Here is a 17,565-nt window from a genome sequence, read left to right as displayed (position 1 = left end):
CTGAAAATGCTACTTTGTTTAATAGCATTTCCATTACACGGTTGTATATCATTTGCCGGGGCTTTTCCCTGTTCACTTTTTCTGAGATCATGGTTACTGTGAGGCAAAGTTTAAGTTTAAGGAAGCTCCTGGTTTTAAGTAAGATACTAATAAGTGTTCTATAAGCAAGACGAAAATATACTTTACCAATTTAATGTTTCTGAGTTTTTATGAAGAGTTACAAGTTTTCTTTTCAGATGAAGACATAGGAGTCCATTGCATTTCTCAAATCAGATGAAATTAAAAAGAAGTAAAGATGCTTAGATGCCAAAGAGTGTGAAAGGACAAAATTAGGAAGACAAGACAGGATTCATCTTTTAAACTTACTGATAAACGGATAATTTACAGCCAAATGAAATTTTAAAAGTCACTTTTTAAAAGTTTTGAACTGTATTTTCTGTGAATAAAAGGCTGTGAAAGGATTTGATTCCCTATGTAACCATTCTTTATCACTATCTGGTATCATATTTTGAAGCACTTTGTTAGTCATCATATCACTTGATTTTATGTAGTTTTATACAGCTCACTTTCCGAAATTCATTGACTATTTCATTCTTCTGAATTCCACGTTTTCAGTGTAAATAAGTTAGCTTTTAACCTTCTATAATAATGCTGTGTCTTGTTTTAAAAGTTACAATACTATTTGTGAGTTGGAAACTCTATCAATTTTCTAACAATTTATTGTCTGTAATTTTTTCATTTTTTGTTAGGTCTTGATATTAAAAGTGAAGCGTGTCAGCGTTTTTTTCGAGATGGGCTAACAATATCTTTTACTAAAATCCTTATGGATGAGGCTGTGAGTGGCTGGAAGTTTGAAATTCATGTGAGTCTTATAATTTATTTTGGAGACCCGGATTTGTTTGGTGATCTTTGTGGATTTGTCTCTGGAAAACATTACTGTGAATATTGTATAAAGTGTGCTGATACATTTGACATAATTGAAGGTCTTTTAGAATGATCTTGAGATTTTGAATTATGAAACCTTGGTTTAATCTGTCACCTGGAATCCAAGGAGCCTTTGAGGTTATGCAAGATGCTTTATTTCATCAAATGTATCATATTGTTGATTGTTAGAGTCCACTATTTTATGTACGATTAAGAAAGAAAAATACCCAAGATGGGAGTATATAATAGGATATTCCCAATATAGTCGAGATGCCAAAGGGTAGAATTTCACTGCAAATATAACTAGTAAACTCACCATGCAGATCAGGAAGCAAAGAATCTTGCAAACTTTAACTTGGGCAACTGGTAAAGAGAGAAAAAGAAATGTTGGGGCCAGCCCGTGGCCAACTGGTTAACTTTGCGCTCTCTGCTTTGGAGGGCTAGGGTTCATCGGTTTGTCTCCTGGGCATGGACCTAAACACTGCTCGGCAAGTCATGCTGTGGCAGCATTCCACATAGCAGAACTAGAATGACTGTCAACTGGGATATACAGCTATGTACTGGGGCTTTGGGGAGAAAAAGAAAAAGAGGAAGATTGGCAACAGATGTTTCCTCAGAGCAAATCTTCCTCACACACACACACAAAAAAACCGAAAATGAAAAAACCAAAAAACAACCTTACCTTAAAAAAAAAAAAGAAAATCTTCCCTTGAAGTTTAAACCACAAACCAGTATTCCCAGAGTTTGTGATGTGAATTTGAACTATAGTTTTAAGAATTGAAAATGTCAAACAGAATTTAACTTGTTTTTCGGTTAGTAGTATCTTCAAGTGACTGGCAACAGGAATCAAGTACTCTCAGGAAAAAGCTTCTATCTGGGACAAAAGTAATGGAATACACCATTGATTCTAAGACAGTGTGTTTCAGACATTTTGAAAATGAGAAAATATGCATCTTATAATCATTGAACTGTTATAATTACTCCAAACCTTTTATCCTTATTCATAAAATGGAATTAATCAAGTTATGAAGCAAACATAATTTCTTTGTGGACTTCAACCCAGACAGTATAACTTGGACATTCTTGCAAATGACTCTAGCATACAAATCCTAACGTTTTCTGATTTGACATGTAACTTTTTAGTTGTACGAATAGATACTGTGGCAACAACCTGAGACATTTGAATTGAGACTTAGACTACAGATCTGCTCATTTTGGATAATTGTCATGACTTGAAATGTTTAGATTTTGAATTTACTCCCTTTAGAGTACAAATTTGAAAGAAAGAAAATGGTAGTTTGTGTGTATCCTCTGGGCATAGAGCAGAAATAGACAACATATGGTGCCCACTTCGTTTGTAACTCTTCTCAAATAGCTTTTGGGATTGGGTACAAATGCAATTACAATTTAAATGAATATTAATTTGTTTTTAGTGATATATCAGTTTGATTACAGTGTTTGTGAAGTTAAGCAGAATTCAGATGTCCCATATACAAAAATGGAGGAAGATAATTATTAAGATTAGAATGTTTTTGTGTTTGAAATTGCAGTGTTTTCTGTTTCTAAATCAACTTCCTTCCTCTTTCTACTCATATAACAGAGGTGTATAATTAACAATACTCATCGCCTAATAGAACTTTGTGTGGCCAAGTTGTCCCAAGACTGGTTTCCACTTCTAGAGCTTCTCGCTATGGCCTTAAATCCTCATTGCAAATTTCATATCTACAATGGTACACGTCCATGTGAATCAATTTCTACAAGTGCTCAGTTGCCTGAAGATGAACTCTTTGCTCGTTCCTCAGATCCTCGATCACCAAAAGTGTGTTGGTTTGTTATTTTCAAAATTGAATGTTAAAAAAATTTTGTGTGTGTTGTGAAATTTTAGTGCCATGAACTTCCCTTGAACATAATGATCAGTACATAACCTTTTTTTATGTGGGTTTTGGTTTAAAGACACATTATTTAATATGTATTGTTGATTTGTTAACATTGAACTCATGGCCAGTAGCACTATACCTCATTCCTGAACAAAACTTTGGTTGGTGAATATGCTTATTGGCACCTAAGTCTGTAATTACCTTAGTAGCAGTGACTTGGTATCTGCTACTTCAGTATTGAAAGTGACTTTAGAGAGTATAATTAATGTAAATAATGAGCAAAATAATGTATATATTTAATAGCAGAAAACTTAAATTTATATACAGACCATGTAAACAGATTTTTTTTAATTTGACTATGTTGCATTCCTGACGTATTTTTAGGCATTAAATGTATTTGATTTCTTAGGTGAAAACCTTAGAGTTGATCAGCGTCTGAATCTTGGGTCAAGTAAATAATCTTTCGATCTGTCCTTATTTCATAGATGAAATATGGTCTGCTTTATATTAGCCCAAATTAAAACTAACTTCAAGGAAGCCGGGCAGAAAAAAACTGGAACTAATTATACATACAGAGCTAAGAAAAACAGCCAAAAGCACTGAACTAGCAGATCTGTCTTATGGAGAAGGCTCCCAGTTTTTTTTTTTTTTGTTTTGAGGAAGATTAGACCTGAGCTAACATCTGCTCCCAGTCCTCCTCTTTTTTGCTGAAGAAGATTGGCTCTGAGCTAACACCCATGCCCATCTTCCTCTACTTTATATGTGGGACGCCTCTCACAGCGTGGCTTGATGTGTGGTGCACATGTCTGCGCCAGGATCCTGATTAGTGAACCTGCTGCCAAAGCGGAGCGCGCAAACCTGACCACTACACCACTGGGATGTCCCCAAGAAAACTCCCGGTTTTGTATACGTTCATTCTAATATTCTAATGTCTCAGTGGCTTAGGTCTAAATTTAATAGCTTTTTAATGTCTCAAAGCCTATTTGAGTATATTTGTTTTAGTTAATATTTAAACATATGGAAAAAACTTATCAGCACTAGAAAGCAGAACACAGCTTTAGTGCGTGTGCACATGCACACACACACAGAATCCAAAAGATAACACAAAGTGAAATAGAATCCCTATTAAGTAATATGAAATGTCTGCATATAGAGGTAATTTTGCTGTTTTCTTGCTTACCTATTTGGATGCTTCTCATTCTTTTTCTTGGCTAATGTCCAGGGCTAGGACTTGAGTACTATGTTGAGTAGATTTTGCAGAAATAAATATCCTTGTCTTCTTCCTCATCTTGGAGGAAAAGCTGTCAGTATTTCACCCTTGAGTTTGATGTTCATTGTAGATCTTTCCTATGTGGCCTTTTTTATGTTGAGATAGTTTCCTTCTCTTCTTAATTTGTTGAGTGTTTTTATCATGACAGGTTGTTGAATTTTGTCTAATCCTTTGCCTACGTCAATTGAGATGATCATGTGGGGTTTTCTTCATTCTTTTAATGTGGTGTATTACATTGATTTATTTTTGTATATTAAAATAGCCTTACATTCCAGGGGAAAACATCCCGTTCGTTCATGTGTTTAATATGCTGATAAATTTGGTTGCTAGTTGTTGTTGAGGGGTTTTGCATCAGTATTCATCAGGGATATTAGTGTGTAATTTCCTTTTAGAGTCTTTCTCTGGTTTGGTATCAGAATAATGCTGGTCTCATATGCTGGGTGTGTTCTATCCTTTTCAGTTTTTTGGAAATGTTAGAGGAGATTTGTGTTAATTCTTCTTTAAATGTTTGATAGAGTTCTCCAATGGTGGTGTTTGGTCATTGATTTTTCTTTGTTGGAGGTTTTTGATGCTGATTCAATAAGGTTACTAGTTATAGACCTACTCAGATTTTCTATTTCTTCTTCCCTCAGTTGTGGTACAGGTGATGTGTTCATGCGTGCTTTTCATCTCGGTTATCTGATTTGTTGCCATACAATTATTTATAGTACTTTCTAATAACTTTTTTATTTCTGTGAAGTCTGTAGTAAGTGTCCTCACTCTGATTTCTGGTTTTGGTTATTTGAGTCTTCTTTCTTTTTTTCTTTAGATAGTTAATCTAGCTAAAAACTTGTCAATTCATCTTTTTCAAGAAAACTTGTGATTTTGCTGATTTTTTTTCTGCATTGTTTTTCTGTTCTCTATTTTGTTTACTTCTGATCTAACATATTCCTTCCTTCTACTAGTTATCGATTTAGTTGGATGTTCGTTTTCTAGATCTTTAAGGTGTAACGTCAGGTTGTTGACTTAAGATGTTTCTTTTTTTAAAAAAAGTGTTTTTAAAACTATAAATTTCCCTCTTAGCACTGGTTTATTCCTTGATCAATTGGTTATTTAAGAGTGTGGTGTTTTATTTCTACATGTCTATGAATTTTCCAGTTTTTCTTCTATTATTGATGTCTAGTTTCATTCCATTGTAATCTGAAAAAAATGCTTTCTGTGATTTTGTTTTTTGAAAAGACTTGTTCCTGTAGAATGTCCCATGTGCACTTAAGAAGAACGTGTATTTTGCTCTTGTTGGATATAGTGTTTTGAATATGTCTGAAAGGTTCAGTTTTATGGTGTTGTGTGCCTTTTCTTTATACCTTCTGTTTGGTTGTCCTGTCCCTTATTGAAAATGCAGTTTTGGAGGTCTCTGACTAGTATTGTAGAACTGTTTCTCCAGTATTTCAATAGTTGCTTTCTATATTTGGGAGCTCTGAAGTTTGGTGCGTAGATTTTTATAGTTGTTCTGTCTTCCTGGTGAATTGACCCTTTCTGTCATTACGTAATGTCCTCCTTTGTCTCTTGACAGTTTTTGACTTAAAGTCTATCTTTGTGATATTACTACAGCACTTCCTTTTCTGTTTTAGTTACCATCTGCATAGGATATATTTTTCCATCCTTTCACTTTAAGCTATCCAAATCCTTAGGTCTAAAGTGACTTTCTTATGGACAGCCTATCATTGGATCTTAGTTTCTTATCCATTCTGCTGATCTGTGTCTTTTGGTTGGAGAGTTTAATTCCTTTACATTCAGTGTTATTACTGCTAAGAACGGATTTACTGTTGCAATTTTGTTACTTGTTTTCCATATATCTTAAAATTTTTGTGTATCATTCCTCCCTTACTGACTTCCATTGGTTCAGTTGATTTCTTTGTACTGACACATTTTTATTTTCTTTTCTGTATATGCTATACATGTGTTCTCTCTGGTTACCATGGGAATTAAATATAATATCCTACAGTTATAACAATCTGTAGTAAGCGAATACCAGCTTAAATTCAGTTACCTGCAGAAACTGCTCCTTTACAGCTTCATAACCACTACTTTATGTCATTGATGTCAGGAATTACATCTTTATATATTTTTAACCATTAACAGATTCTTAATTTGTATTCCTACTTTTGCCTTTTAAATCTCATAGAAGAATAAAAAGCAGAGTTATGTGCCAAAAATCACAATAATGCTGATTTTTATATTTGTCTGTATATTTACCATAGATCTTTTTTTTAGGTTTTTGTATACCATTGAGTTACTGTCAAGTTTCCTTACATTTTAACTTGAGAGACACCATTTAGCATTTAATATGGGCAGGTCTAGTGGTAATAGACTTCCTCTGGTTTTATCTGGGAATGTCTTAAGTTCCTCCTCATTTTGAAGGACTGTTTTGCTTGCTGGATATAGAATTCTCATTTGACAGCTTTTTTCCAGCACTTTAAAATATATTGTTCTTCTGGTCTGTGGAATTTCTCCTGAAAAGTCAGCTGACAGTATTACTGAGGATCTCTTGTGCATGAGTCATTTCTCTTGCTGATTTTAAGATTATCTCCTTTGACTTTTTTAGACAGTTTGATTATAATGTATCTTGGTATCGGTCTCTTTGGGTTTATCATCCTTAGAGTTCATTTAGTTTCTTCTGTTTCCTCAGATGGGAAGTTTGGGGCCATTATTTCTTTATAAACTCTTTGCCATTTTTCTTTTACACTTTTGCGATTCCCATAAGGTGTATAGTTTAGCATTTGATGGTATCCCATAAGTCCCTTACGCTCTGTTACTTTTCTTCAGTTTTTTTTTTACTCCTCTGAATTGATAATTTCAAATGACTTCGAGTTCAGTTTCTTTTTTTCTGTCTGTTGGAATTCACTATTGAGCCTCGCCAGTGAATTTTTCAGCTCAATATTGTATTTTCATCTCCAGAATGTCCCTTTGGTTCTTTTTTATAATTTCTATCTCTTTTTGGTATTTTCATTTTGTTCATATTTATATTCCTTGTTTCTTTTTGTTTTCCTTTGCACTTTGATCATATTGAGGAATTTTAAAGTCTTTTTCAAGTAAGTCTCATGTCCCTTTCTCTAGGAATGGTTTCTAGAAATTTCTTTGGTTCCTTTTTAGGGATCATGGTTCCCTGCTTCTTTGTATGTCTCTGATCTTTTGTTGAAAATTGGGCATTTGAAAGAGCGCCTGCTTCTTCCAGGCTTTGCAGATAGACCTCTTGCAGGAAAAGATCTTCATTAATGAGCCCACTGTGAAGGTTTAAAATGTTCTAAGGTCTTTTCCAGGCATGTGTCTTTGTTAAGCCTTCTTCTGTGCTGCTTCTCCTCCTTTAGTTCCTCTTTATAGATTTCTTTTAAAAGCCATAACTCACCTAAGTGTCTCACCCCTGCTGTTTCTTGGAGCTTTAGCAGTTCTGTTTTATTCCTCAATCAGTACTTTGCCTCAAGAGTCTTGTGTATCTGTAGTCTCTTTGAAGTTTTCATGAACTATGCCTGCTACTTCCCATGGCTTTCCCTAGCCTTTGTTCCAAGCCTCTTATGGTTGTCTGAGCTCCAGCTTAGGTGACACAGACCGCTCTCTCAGGTAGCCCACAGACAGGTTACAATGTTTCAAATTTAGTCCTCTCTGCTCTCTTCAGTTCATGTATGGGATGAGACCATTCCTTCCCTAAATTCCGCTGCTGTGGGGGTGTAGGCATGGATAAGTAAAAACGCAGTGAAATTGTGTAACCTTTTTGAATGTGACTTTTTCTTGATTGAACGTTTCCTTGGTTGCTATAAATTTGGTGCTGATTTCCAAAGCTCTTATAAAGATATTTAACAAGAACAAGGCTTTTGAGCTTCCTAATTTGGCGTCTTGTTGATGTTACTCCCTGTATTAACCTTTTAAAACTAAATAAAAAGGTTTAAAAATACTGTAGTGAATTCATTCAGAAATAAAATAATTGATTTACTGTAGATTTTAAAATTTATTTACATTTCCATTAAATCAAACCCAGAATTATAATATACGGATGTTTTCTTAGAACAGTTTCCTATTATTTAGCATTTTTCATCTGTCTTGAATAATTTGTTCTGTTTTTAGATGTAGAAATTATTTCTGCTTAAGATTGTTATTGAAAAGGCCTCTGTTTCCTATTTTTCTGTGTGTGGTTTTTCTTTATTTTCTCCTAAAACTTGGCATCTTGGAAGATAAGATTGAAAGATCTTTCATGTGTAGTTATGCTTTGATTTTTCTATTTACAGAACTTGAAATTCATTTTACATATAGAAATGTTTTTAGTTACACAACTCTTCCCTAATTCCTATTCACCAGATATATGGGATGTGAGCAGAAACCAGCTGTACCTCTACGAGCTACTCTGTAATTGCAACTTGTGCTGCTTTTGCTGAAGGGATACATAGAACAAAATACAATAGGAAGTGTTTTAAATCTCCATAAATATATGTACGACCATATAAATATTTTATATTTTTAATTTAACTATTTTATGTGATTGTGTAATTTAACTTTGTATTTCTGACTTATTCCATATAAATATATTTCAGATAGTAAGTTTTTGTTATTTTTCTTGAAATAATTAACTCTCATCATTAACTGTATTGCAGGGTTGGCTAGTGGATCTCATCAATAAATTTGGCACATTAAATGGGTTCCAGATTTTGCTTGATCGTTTTATTAATGGATCAGCATTAAATGTTCAAATAATTGCAGCTCTTATTAAGTAAGTTATATTATAAAGTAAATATTCAGTGTATTATAGAAACATTTTTTGCCCTGAAAATCATAGAATTTCAATTTTCTAGTCTACTTTTTTCTCTTTATTAAACTGGTGACTTGAATTATTTTTTAAATATTAGAACTTGTGTGGGAGTTCACTCTCGGAAAAAATATTGCATATTACAGAAATTTTATTTTTCTTATTTCAGACCTTTTGGACAATGCTATGAGTTTCTCAGTCAACATACAGTGAAAAAATACTTCATTCCAGTTATAGAAATAGTTCCACGGTTTTTAGAAAATTTAACCGATGAAGAACTGAAAAAAGAAGCAAAGAATGAAACTAAAAATGATGCCCTTTCAATGATTATTAAATCTCTGAAGAATTTAGCTTCAAGGATTCCTGGACAAGAAGAAACTGTAAAAAATTTAGAAATTTTTAGGTTGAAAATGATACTCAGGTAAGATATTTCCCTCTTTAATTTTTTGCTTCACTTCCTACCATGATACTTAATCCAAATTTCTCTTACAGATTATTGCAAATTTCTTCTTTTAATGGAAAGATGAATGCACTGAATGAAATTAACAAGGTGATATCTAGTGTATCGTATTATACTCATCGGCATGGTAATCCTGAAGAGGAAGACTGGCTGACAGCTGAGAGAATGGCAGTAAGCCCCTTTGATTCTTCTTTTATGAATGAGAATCTGCTTAAGGAAAATGAACACCAGTTTATATTAGAAGCAACCATAACAAAAACTAACTGTGAAATTGGGAGATTGATTCATGACTATTAAATCTTGAAACATTCTTTATAATAATAACAAATAATTTGTTTGAAACTAATAGGGGTACCATTGTGGTTTGGTGAATTTATCATTATTTGAATATAGGTGTTCATGACGCAGTTATGGTTTGGTGGTTTTGATGAAATCAAGTAATGGTGATCTTTAGAGGGAATGGGTAGATCTAGAATCTAGTGAATGAATTGACATGGAGATGGTTTGCCAATTCAGTTTAGAAGTTTTAAAACCAGGATTGTAATTCAAGAAATAAAATCTCCATGAGTTGTTCCATCATGATTTTACAAACTTAATTTTTAAGTTGCTTATATCTATACATTTTGACTTTCAAAGAAAACTGTTTATGATAATATAGACATATATATATACATAAATTGAAATGAATAGCGTACAGTAGGCCACATAAGTTATTCGGTAATATTTTTTGAGTGTCTGTTGTATGCCAGTGCTGGGAATATATCTGTGAAGAAGAATGTCTACTTTAAAGAAGTCTTCAGTTTAATAGTAGAAATGATCAAAGTGTGGTAAAAGATATTTGAGCACACTGGGTTGATGTTGAGAAAATGGTATGTAACCAAATTCAGGCTTCTTCAGTGTTGGGCATCAGGTTTCATGTATGCAGTTTCTCTGCTTTATGGAATGTTACAGAACTAGTCAGAATGTTGTCCACTAGTCCTTGAATTGTTACCAGTCTTTGATAGATAAAGAAAATGAGAGTCTTCAGAAACTTGAAGCAGTTTGTCATTGCTGTGGCATTTTTATTGTTTTTTTACAAAAGAGTGTGTCTCAGACAGATTGGGGCTATAACATTGCTTATTTTCCACAGATAGTTTAAGAAGGTACTATAGTGGCATATTACTGAAAACATTGCTGTATATGAAAATTAAACTGTGTGCAACTATTCATTGTTATGTGTAATGATTTTACATTAAGAACAATAAGCATATTACATTAGGGGGTTATAAATTTGTAAATTTAGCATATCTGTGGGATCATTTTGTGTGCAAAATTGGATTCTGTGTAATTGTACTATTGATAATTTTGCATTAAAACAACACATAAAAACATACTAGTGTGTTATAATTTGTGAACATAAACATGATTTGGGGTTTTGAATTCTCGTTAATGTTGTTTAGGAGAAGTCTGAACCATGTTTTTATTTTTTATTTTTCTAGCTTTATTGAGATATAATTGCATGCACCACTTTATAAGTTTATGGTGTTCAGCATAATGACTTGACTTATGAAATGATTAAAAATTACCGCAATAAGTTTGGTTAACATCCATCATGTCATATAGATACAAAAGCAACAGTACGTTTTTTGCCTTGTGTTTGAGAACTCTTAGGATCTACTGTCTTAACAACTTTCAGATATAACGTACAGCAATTTTTAATATAGTTATCCTGTTGTACATTACATCCCATGTTGTACGTTAGTTATTTATGTCACAACTGGGAAGTTGTACATTTTGACCACTTTTGTCCAATCTCTACACTTAATTTTTTTAAAAAACCTTCTCTTTAGTTTCTGCTTTGAAATAAATTTTTTATTACATTTAGGAATGGATACAGCAGAATAATATCTTATCAATAGTCTTGCGAGATAGTCTTCATCAGCCTCAGTATGTAGAAAAGCTAGAGAAGATTCTTCGTTTTGTGATTAAAGAGAAAGCTCTTACATTACAGGATCTTGATAATATCTGGGCAGCACAGGTAAGGAATTTAAGATGATGGTTATTTTATTTTTATAAGAAACATGCTAAAACTTAAGTATCTTCTGGTAGTTATTATGTAATGGCATGTGAGTTTGTATTACTTGACTTTGAGTAAAGTTTAAACACTTAATATATAGAGAAATCCTGCCAAGAATATTTTTAAAATTAAATAACATTTCCCGCATTGTGACATCCAAAACTACAGGGTGTAAATGATGTTATATAACAATTATATGTAGATGAATAGCAGTTATAAATTAGGTGGTTTTTACTGTGAATTACATGAAGAAACAAATGTCAAAACAGTAACATTACATTGTTACTTGTGGAAACTTAAGATTATTATGAAAGATTTTAACTTTTCATAAGGGTTAATAACCTTTTTGGTTTCAGAAGTATTAATGCCTAATTTCTTTAGTTATCTTAAGGGCAGATTCTTTTTATGAATCAGTTGAGAAATAATAAGTTCTAGATTACAAAGATTTTTTTTCTTTTGGGGAAACCAACAAAATATTCGGTCTTGCTGTCACTGCGCACTTAGATTTTCAGTTTTGAAAGAGTTCATTATTTGCCTTTTATCTCTTGGTTGTATAAAAAAATATTATGTAATAAACTTTCATATGAATTCCTAACTGCGTTACCATTTATACCAAGAATTGAGTATAACCTAAGTATAAATGAAAACTCTAAAACATTTAAAATACTAGGAACTCTGTTATAACCTCAGATGAAGCAGGTGGCAATATTTTATTAGTTAATGGAGGATGATACAGTAGATCTACTTAGTTCCTATCTTTATTCAAATTTAAACATGCTATGATTCTCTTGTTTGCTTTTATGTCATTTTTGTTTTTTCAATAGGCAGGGAAACATGAAGCTATTGTGAAGAATGTACATGATCTGCTGGCAAAGTTGGCGTGGGATTTTTCTCCTGAACAACTTGATCATCTTTTTGATTGCTTTAAGGTGGTATTAGTTGAAATAGTAAAGTAGTACCATTTCATTTTGAGTAGAATTAGTTAGATACCTTTGTGTCTAGCCAATATAATTACTAACAAATTTTATCAAAGAATCGCTCCTGAAGAAGAATTGGTGGTTGATATGTGTTCCAATCAGAACTTAACATTAGTTTCATTCTAGTAATAATTTCCATCACGAATAAAGAATCATGCTATTTTTCATTTAGGTTATTTCAGGTTATTTAGTTTCCTCTGGCAAGTGTTTGCTTTGGCTTTAGGTCAAAATAAACTGTAGAAATGAAGGGAAATGTTATTTGTTATAATGGAATGTGTGACATGGTAACAAATACAGGAGACAAAAAACCACTAAAACACAAGGGGTTATCTGGAGTCATGTACACAGGCATATACAAATGAGATTCAGAAGGAAGTCCGAGGGTCTTTAATATTGTACCTGCGTTGATAAAATTAGGCAGTTATTTTTAAAAGTCTTTTAGGTGTTAAGGTCGTTTGGAGAATTTCAAAAACATAAAATAATATGTCTTTGTTCATGAACAAATATTCCAGTGACCAGAAGCAGTAGAATCTCAAGATTTCTTGTTGAAAATAACTATTGCATTGCTGGTGGCAACTTTTGTTGATACATGAGAAAACAGTTTGGCGTTCTCTCTTAATATACAGTTTCTTGTGTTTTGTAAGCCAACTGTTGTACTTCTTTCTTTTTTTTTTTCCTGCTTTTTTCTCCCCAAATCCCTCCAGCACATAGTTGTTTATTTTTTCAGTTGTGGGTCCTCCTAGTAGTGTCATGTGGGACGCCGCCTCAACGTAGCCTGACAAGTGGTGCCACGTCTGCGCCCGGGATCTGAACCTGCGAAACCCTGGGCCGTCGAAGCAGAGCATACGAACTTAACCACTTGGCCACGGGGCTGGCCCTCTTTTTTTTTTTAATTGTGGTAACATTGGCTTGTAACATAAATTTCAGGCGTACATCATTATATATTTCGATATCTGTGTAGATTACATCATGTTCACCATCCAAAGACTCATTCCAGGCATCACCACACACATTCCTAATCACCCCTTTCACCATCCTCCCTCCCTGCTTCCCTTCTCGTGACCACCAATCCAATCTCTGTTTGTGTGTGTTTGTCACCGTTTTTATCTTCTACTTGTGGTGAGATCATGTGATATTTTACTTTCTCCCTCTGACATTTCACATAGCATACCTTCTAGGTCTGTCGTATTGTCACAAATGGCTGGATTTCATAATTTCTTATCACTGAGTAGTATTCTGTTGTGTATATATACCACATCATCTTTATCCGTTTGTCCCTTGATGGGCAGCTAGGTAGGTTCCAAGTCTTGGCTATTGTGAATAATGCTGCAGTGAACATAGGGGTGCATGTATGTTTGTGCATTTGTGTTTTCAGGCTCTTTGGATAAATACTCAGCAGTGGAATAGCTAGATCGTATGGTATTCTTAATTTTTTGAGGAATGTCCCCACTGTTCTCCATAGTAGCTTCCCCAGTTTGCACTCCCACTAGGAGTGTATGAAGGCTCCCTTTTCTCCACATCTTCTCTAACACCTCTTGTTTCCTGTGGTGTTAATTATAGCCATTCTGATGGGAGTGAGGTGATACCTCATTGTAGTTTCGATTTCCATTTCCCTGATAGTTAATGATGTTGAACATCTTTTCATGTGCCTGTTGGCCATCTGTATACCTTCCTTGGAGAAATGTCTTTTAAGTCTTCTGCCCATGTTTTAATTGGATTGTTAGTTTTTTTTGTTGTTAAGATGTACGAGTTCTTTGTATATTTTGGATGTTAACTTCTTATCAGATAGATGGTTTGCAAATATCTTCTCCCAATTTATAGGTTGTCTTTTCATCTTGTTGCTGGTTTACCTTGCTTTGCAGAAGCTTTTTAGTTTGATATAGTCCCACTTGTTTATTTTTTCTGTTTCCCTTGCCCCATCAGACGTGGTACTTGAAAATATGCTGCTAAGACCCATGTCGAAGAGCATACTGCTTAGGTGTTCTTCTAGAAGTTTAGTGGTTCCAGGTCTTATATTCAAGTCTTTAATCCATTTTGAGTTAATTTTTGTGTATTGTGTGAGAATAATGGTCTCCTTTGATTCTTTTGCATTTGGCTATCCAGTTTTGCCAACACTGTTTGTTGAAGAGTCTTTCCTTTCTCCGTTGTCTGTTCTTGGTTCCCATGTCAAAAATGAGCTGTCCATATACGTGTAGGTTTATTTCTGGGCTCTCGAATCTGTTCCATTGATCTGTGTGTCTGTTTTTGTGCCAGTACCATGGTGTTTTGGTTGCTGTAGCTTTTTAGTATAGTTTGAAATCAGGGAATATGCTACCTACGGGTTTATAGTTTTTTGTTAGGATTGCTTTGGTTATTTGGGGTCTGTTGTTGTTCCATATGAATTTTAGGATTCTTTGTTCTATTTCTGTGAAAAATGTCATTGGGTACAAGGAAAGTCTAAGTAAGTTTAGTGTATTTTATCAATGTCAGTATCCTGCTTGTGTTATTGTACTCTTAGTTTTGCAAAATGTTAGCACTAGGGAAACCTGGGAGAACAGTACATGGCATGTCTTCTACCTGTGAATCTGCAATTATCTCAAAATACAAAACTTTAATTAATAAAAAGCGTAATTGGGATTCTAATAGGGATTGCATTGAATCTATAGCTTGCTTTAAGTAATATTGACATTCTTTAGCTATGTTAATTCTTCCCATCCATGAGCATTCTGTATCTTTTCATTCCTTTATGTCTGCCATTTCTTCCAATAGTGTGTAGTTTTCAGTGTACAGGTCTTTCACCTCCTTGGCTAAATTTGTTCCTGGGTATTTTATTATTTTCATTGAGATTGTAAATAGGATTATATTCTTCTTTTTTTCTAAAGATTGGCACCTGAACCAACAACTGTGGCCAATCTCTTCTTTTTTTTTTTTCTTTTTTTTCCTGCTTTGTCTTCCCAAATGTATATCTCAGTTGCAGGTCCTTCTAGTTGTGGCGTCTGGGACGCCACCTCAACGTGACCTGATAAGCAGTGCCATGTCAGTGTCCAGGATCTGAACCAATGAAACCCTGGGCGGCCGCAGTGGAGTGCACCGACTTAACCACTCAGCCACGGGGCTGGCCCCAGGATTGTGTTCTTAATTACTCTTTTTGCTAGTTCATTATTAGTGTGTAATAGCACAATAGATTTTGTATGTTGATTTTGGACCCTGCAACTTTCCTGCATTTAATTATTTCTGTTAGTTTTTTAGTGGATTTGTTTGTATTTTCTATATATAAAATCATGTCATCGGCAAATAGTGACACTTTTACTTCTTCCTTTCCAATATGGATCCCTTTTATTTCTTTCTCTTGCTTAGTTGCTTGGCTAGGACTTCCCATACTGTTTGAATAAGAGAGGTAACAGTGGTCATTCTTGTCTTGTTTCTATTCTTAGAGGACTAGCTTCCAGGTTCCCACCATAGAGTATGATATTGACTGAGGGTTTGTCATATATGTCCTTTATTATGTTGAGATATTTTCCTTCCATACTCTTTTTGTTTGGTGTTTTTATTATAAATGGATGTTGAATCTTGTCAGATGCTTTCTCTGCAACTCTTGAGATCATCATGTGGCTTTTATTCTTCATTTTGGTAATGTGATGTATCACATTGATTTGTTGTCTTGAACCAACCTTGCATCCCTGTTGAGGATTTGTTAATATTTTGTTGAGGATTTTTGCATCTGCATTCATCAGTGGTAATTGGCATGTAATTTTCTTTTGTTTGTGTTGCCCTTGTCTCGTTTTGGTACAACGCTAAAATGAGTTAGGAAGTATCTTGTCCTCTTCAATTTTAAGGAAGAGCTTGAGAAGAACAAGTGTTAAACCTTGTTTGAATATTTGGTGAACCCACCAGAGAAGCGATCTGGTCCTGGACTTTTGTTTTTGTTTGGGGTTTTTTGGTGCTGAAAAGAATGACCCTGAGGTAACATTGTGCCCATCTTCCTGTAGTTTATATGTGGGACACCTGCCGCAGCATGATTTGACGAGTGGTGAGTAGGTCCCCACCTGTGATCCAAACAGGCAAACCCTGGGCCACCGAAGCAGTGCATGTGAACTTATATGCTGTGCCACCAAGCCAGTGCCTGTTTTTTTTTTCTTTTAAAGATTGGCACCTGAGCTAACATCTATTGTCAATCTTCTTTTTTTTGTCCTGATAAAGTCCCACTTCCTTACTTTTTCTTTTGTTTCTCTTGTCTGAGTATACATGTCATTTGAAAAGATCCTTTTAAGACTAGTATCACAGAGTATACTGCCTAATTTTCTTCATGAAGTTTTATGGTTTAAGGTCTTACCTTCAAGTCTTTGATTCATTTTGAGTTTATTTTTGTGTATGGTGAAAGATAATGGTCTACTTTGATTCTTTTGCATGTGGTTGTCCAGTTTTCCCAACACCGTTTATTGAAGAGACTGCCCTTTAGTTCCTTTGTTGATTAGCTGTCCGTAAATGTGATTTTATTTCTGAGCTTTCAGTTCTCTTCTGTTGAGCTTTGTGTCTGTTGTGTATTAATACCATGCTGTTTTGATTACTATAGCTTTGTAGTATATTTTGAAGTCAAGGATTGTGATGCCCGCAGCTTTGTTCTTTTTTTCTCAGGATTGCTTTAGCTATTTGGGGTTTTTTTTGCCCCATATGAATTTTAGGATTGTTTTCTCTATATCCTTGTGATTCTGATTGGGCTTGCATTGAATCTGTAGATTGCTTTAGGTAGTACGGACATTTTAGCTATGTTTATTCTTCCAATCCATGTGCGTGGGGTGACTTTCCATTTCTTTATGTCATCATCAGTTTCTTTCAATACTGTCTTATAGTTTTCAGTATATAGATCTTTCACCTCCCTGGTTAAATTTATTCCAAGATATTTATTTTATTCTTTTTGTTGTGATTGTAAATGGGATCCTGTACCTGAGTTCTGTTTCTCTTAGTTCGTTATTCAAGTATGTAAATGCACCTGAGTTTTGTAGCTTGATTTTGTGCCCTGCAGCTTTCTGTAATTGTTGATCATTTCTCCTAGTTTTCCCATGGATTCTTTAGGGATTTCTGTATATAAAATCATGTTGTCTACAGACAACGAGAGTTTTACTTCTTCATTCCCTCTTTGAATTCTTTTTATTTCTTTTTCTTGCTTAATTGCTCTGGCCCAAACCTCCAGTACTATGTTGAATAAGAGTGGCGAGAGTGGACATCTTTGTTTTGTTCCTGTTCTCAG

The 17,565-nt window shown here is 34.2% G+C and overlaps 1 protein-coding gene across 5 annotated transcripts in view; it reads left to right on the top strand.

Annotated features, from left to right (window-relative positions):
* LOC124232198 (probable ubiquitin carboxyl-terminal hydrolase FAF-X) overlaps window positions 1–17,565 on the top strand; it is a 142,180-nt gene that overhangs the window by 24,531 nt on the left and 100,084 nt on the right. For 4 of the 5 annotated variants that reach the window (XM_046649167.1, XM_046649165.1, XM_046649166.1 and 1 more), the window contains exons 5-11: window positions 750–862; window positions 2,525–2,743; window positions 8,694–8,809; window positions 9,015–9,266; window positions 9,338–9,476; window positions 11,170–11,322; window positions 12,186–12,290. In XM_046649167.1, the coding sequence (XP_046505123.1) occupies window positions 750–862; window positions 2,525–2,743; window positions 8,694–8,809; window positions 9,015–9,266; window positions 9,338–9,476; window positions 11,170–11,322; window positions 12,186–12,290 (1,097 nt within the window). The remainder of the gene's footprint in view (window positions 1–749; window positions 863–2,524; window positions 2,744–8,693; window positions 8,810–9,014; window positions 9,267–9,337; window positions 9,477–11,169; window positions 11,323–12,185; window positions 12,291–17,565) is intronic. The other variant, XM_046649168.1, reaches the window with a different exon arrangement.

The sequence above is a fragment of the Equus quagga genome, unplaced genomic scaffold, assembly GCF_021613505.1.
Source record: "Equus quagga isolate Etosha38 unplaced genomic scaffold, UCLA_HA_Equagga_1.0 HiC_scaffold_32_RagTag, whole genome shotgun sequence".
NCBI classification, from domain to species: domain Eukaryota; kingdom Metazoa; phylum Chordata; class Mammalia; order Perissodactyla; family Equidae; genus Equus; species Equus quagga.
The sequence above is the reverse complement of the archived record's forward strand: the minus strand, read 5'-3'. Positions and strand labels throughout refer to the sequence as shown.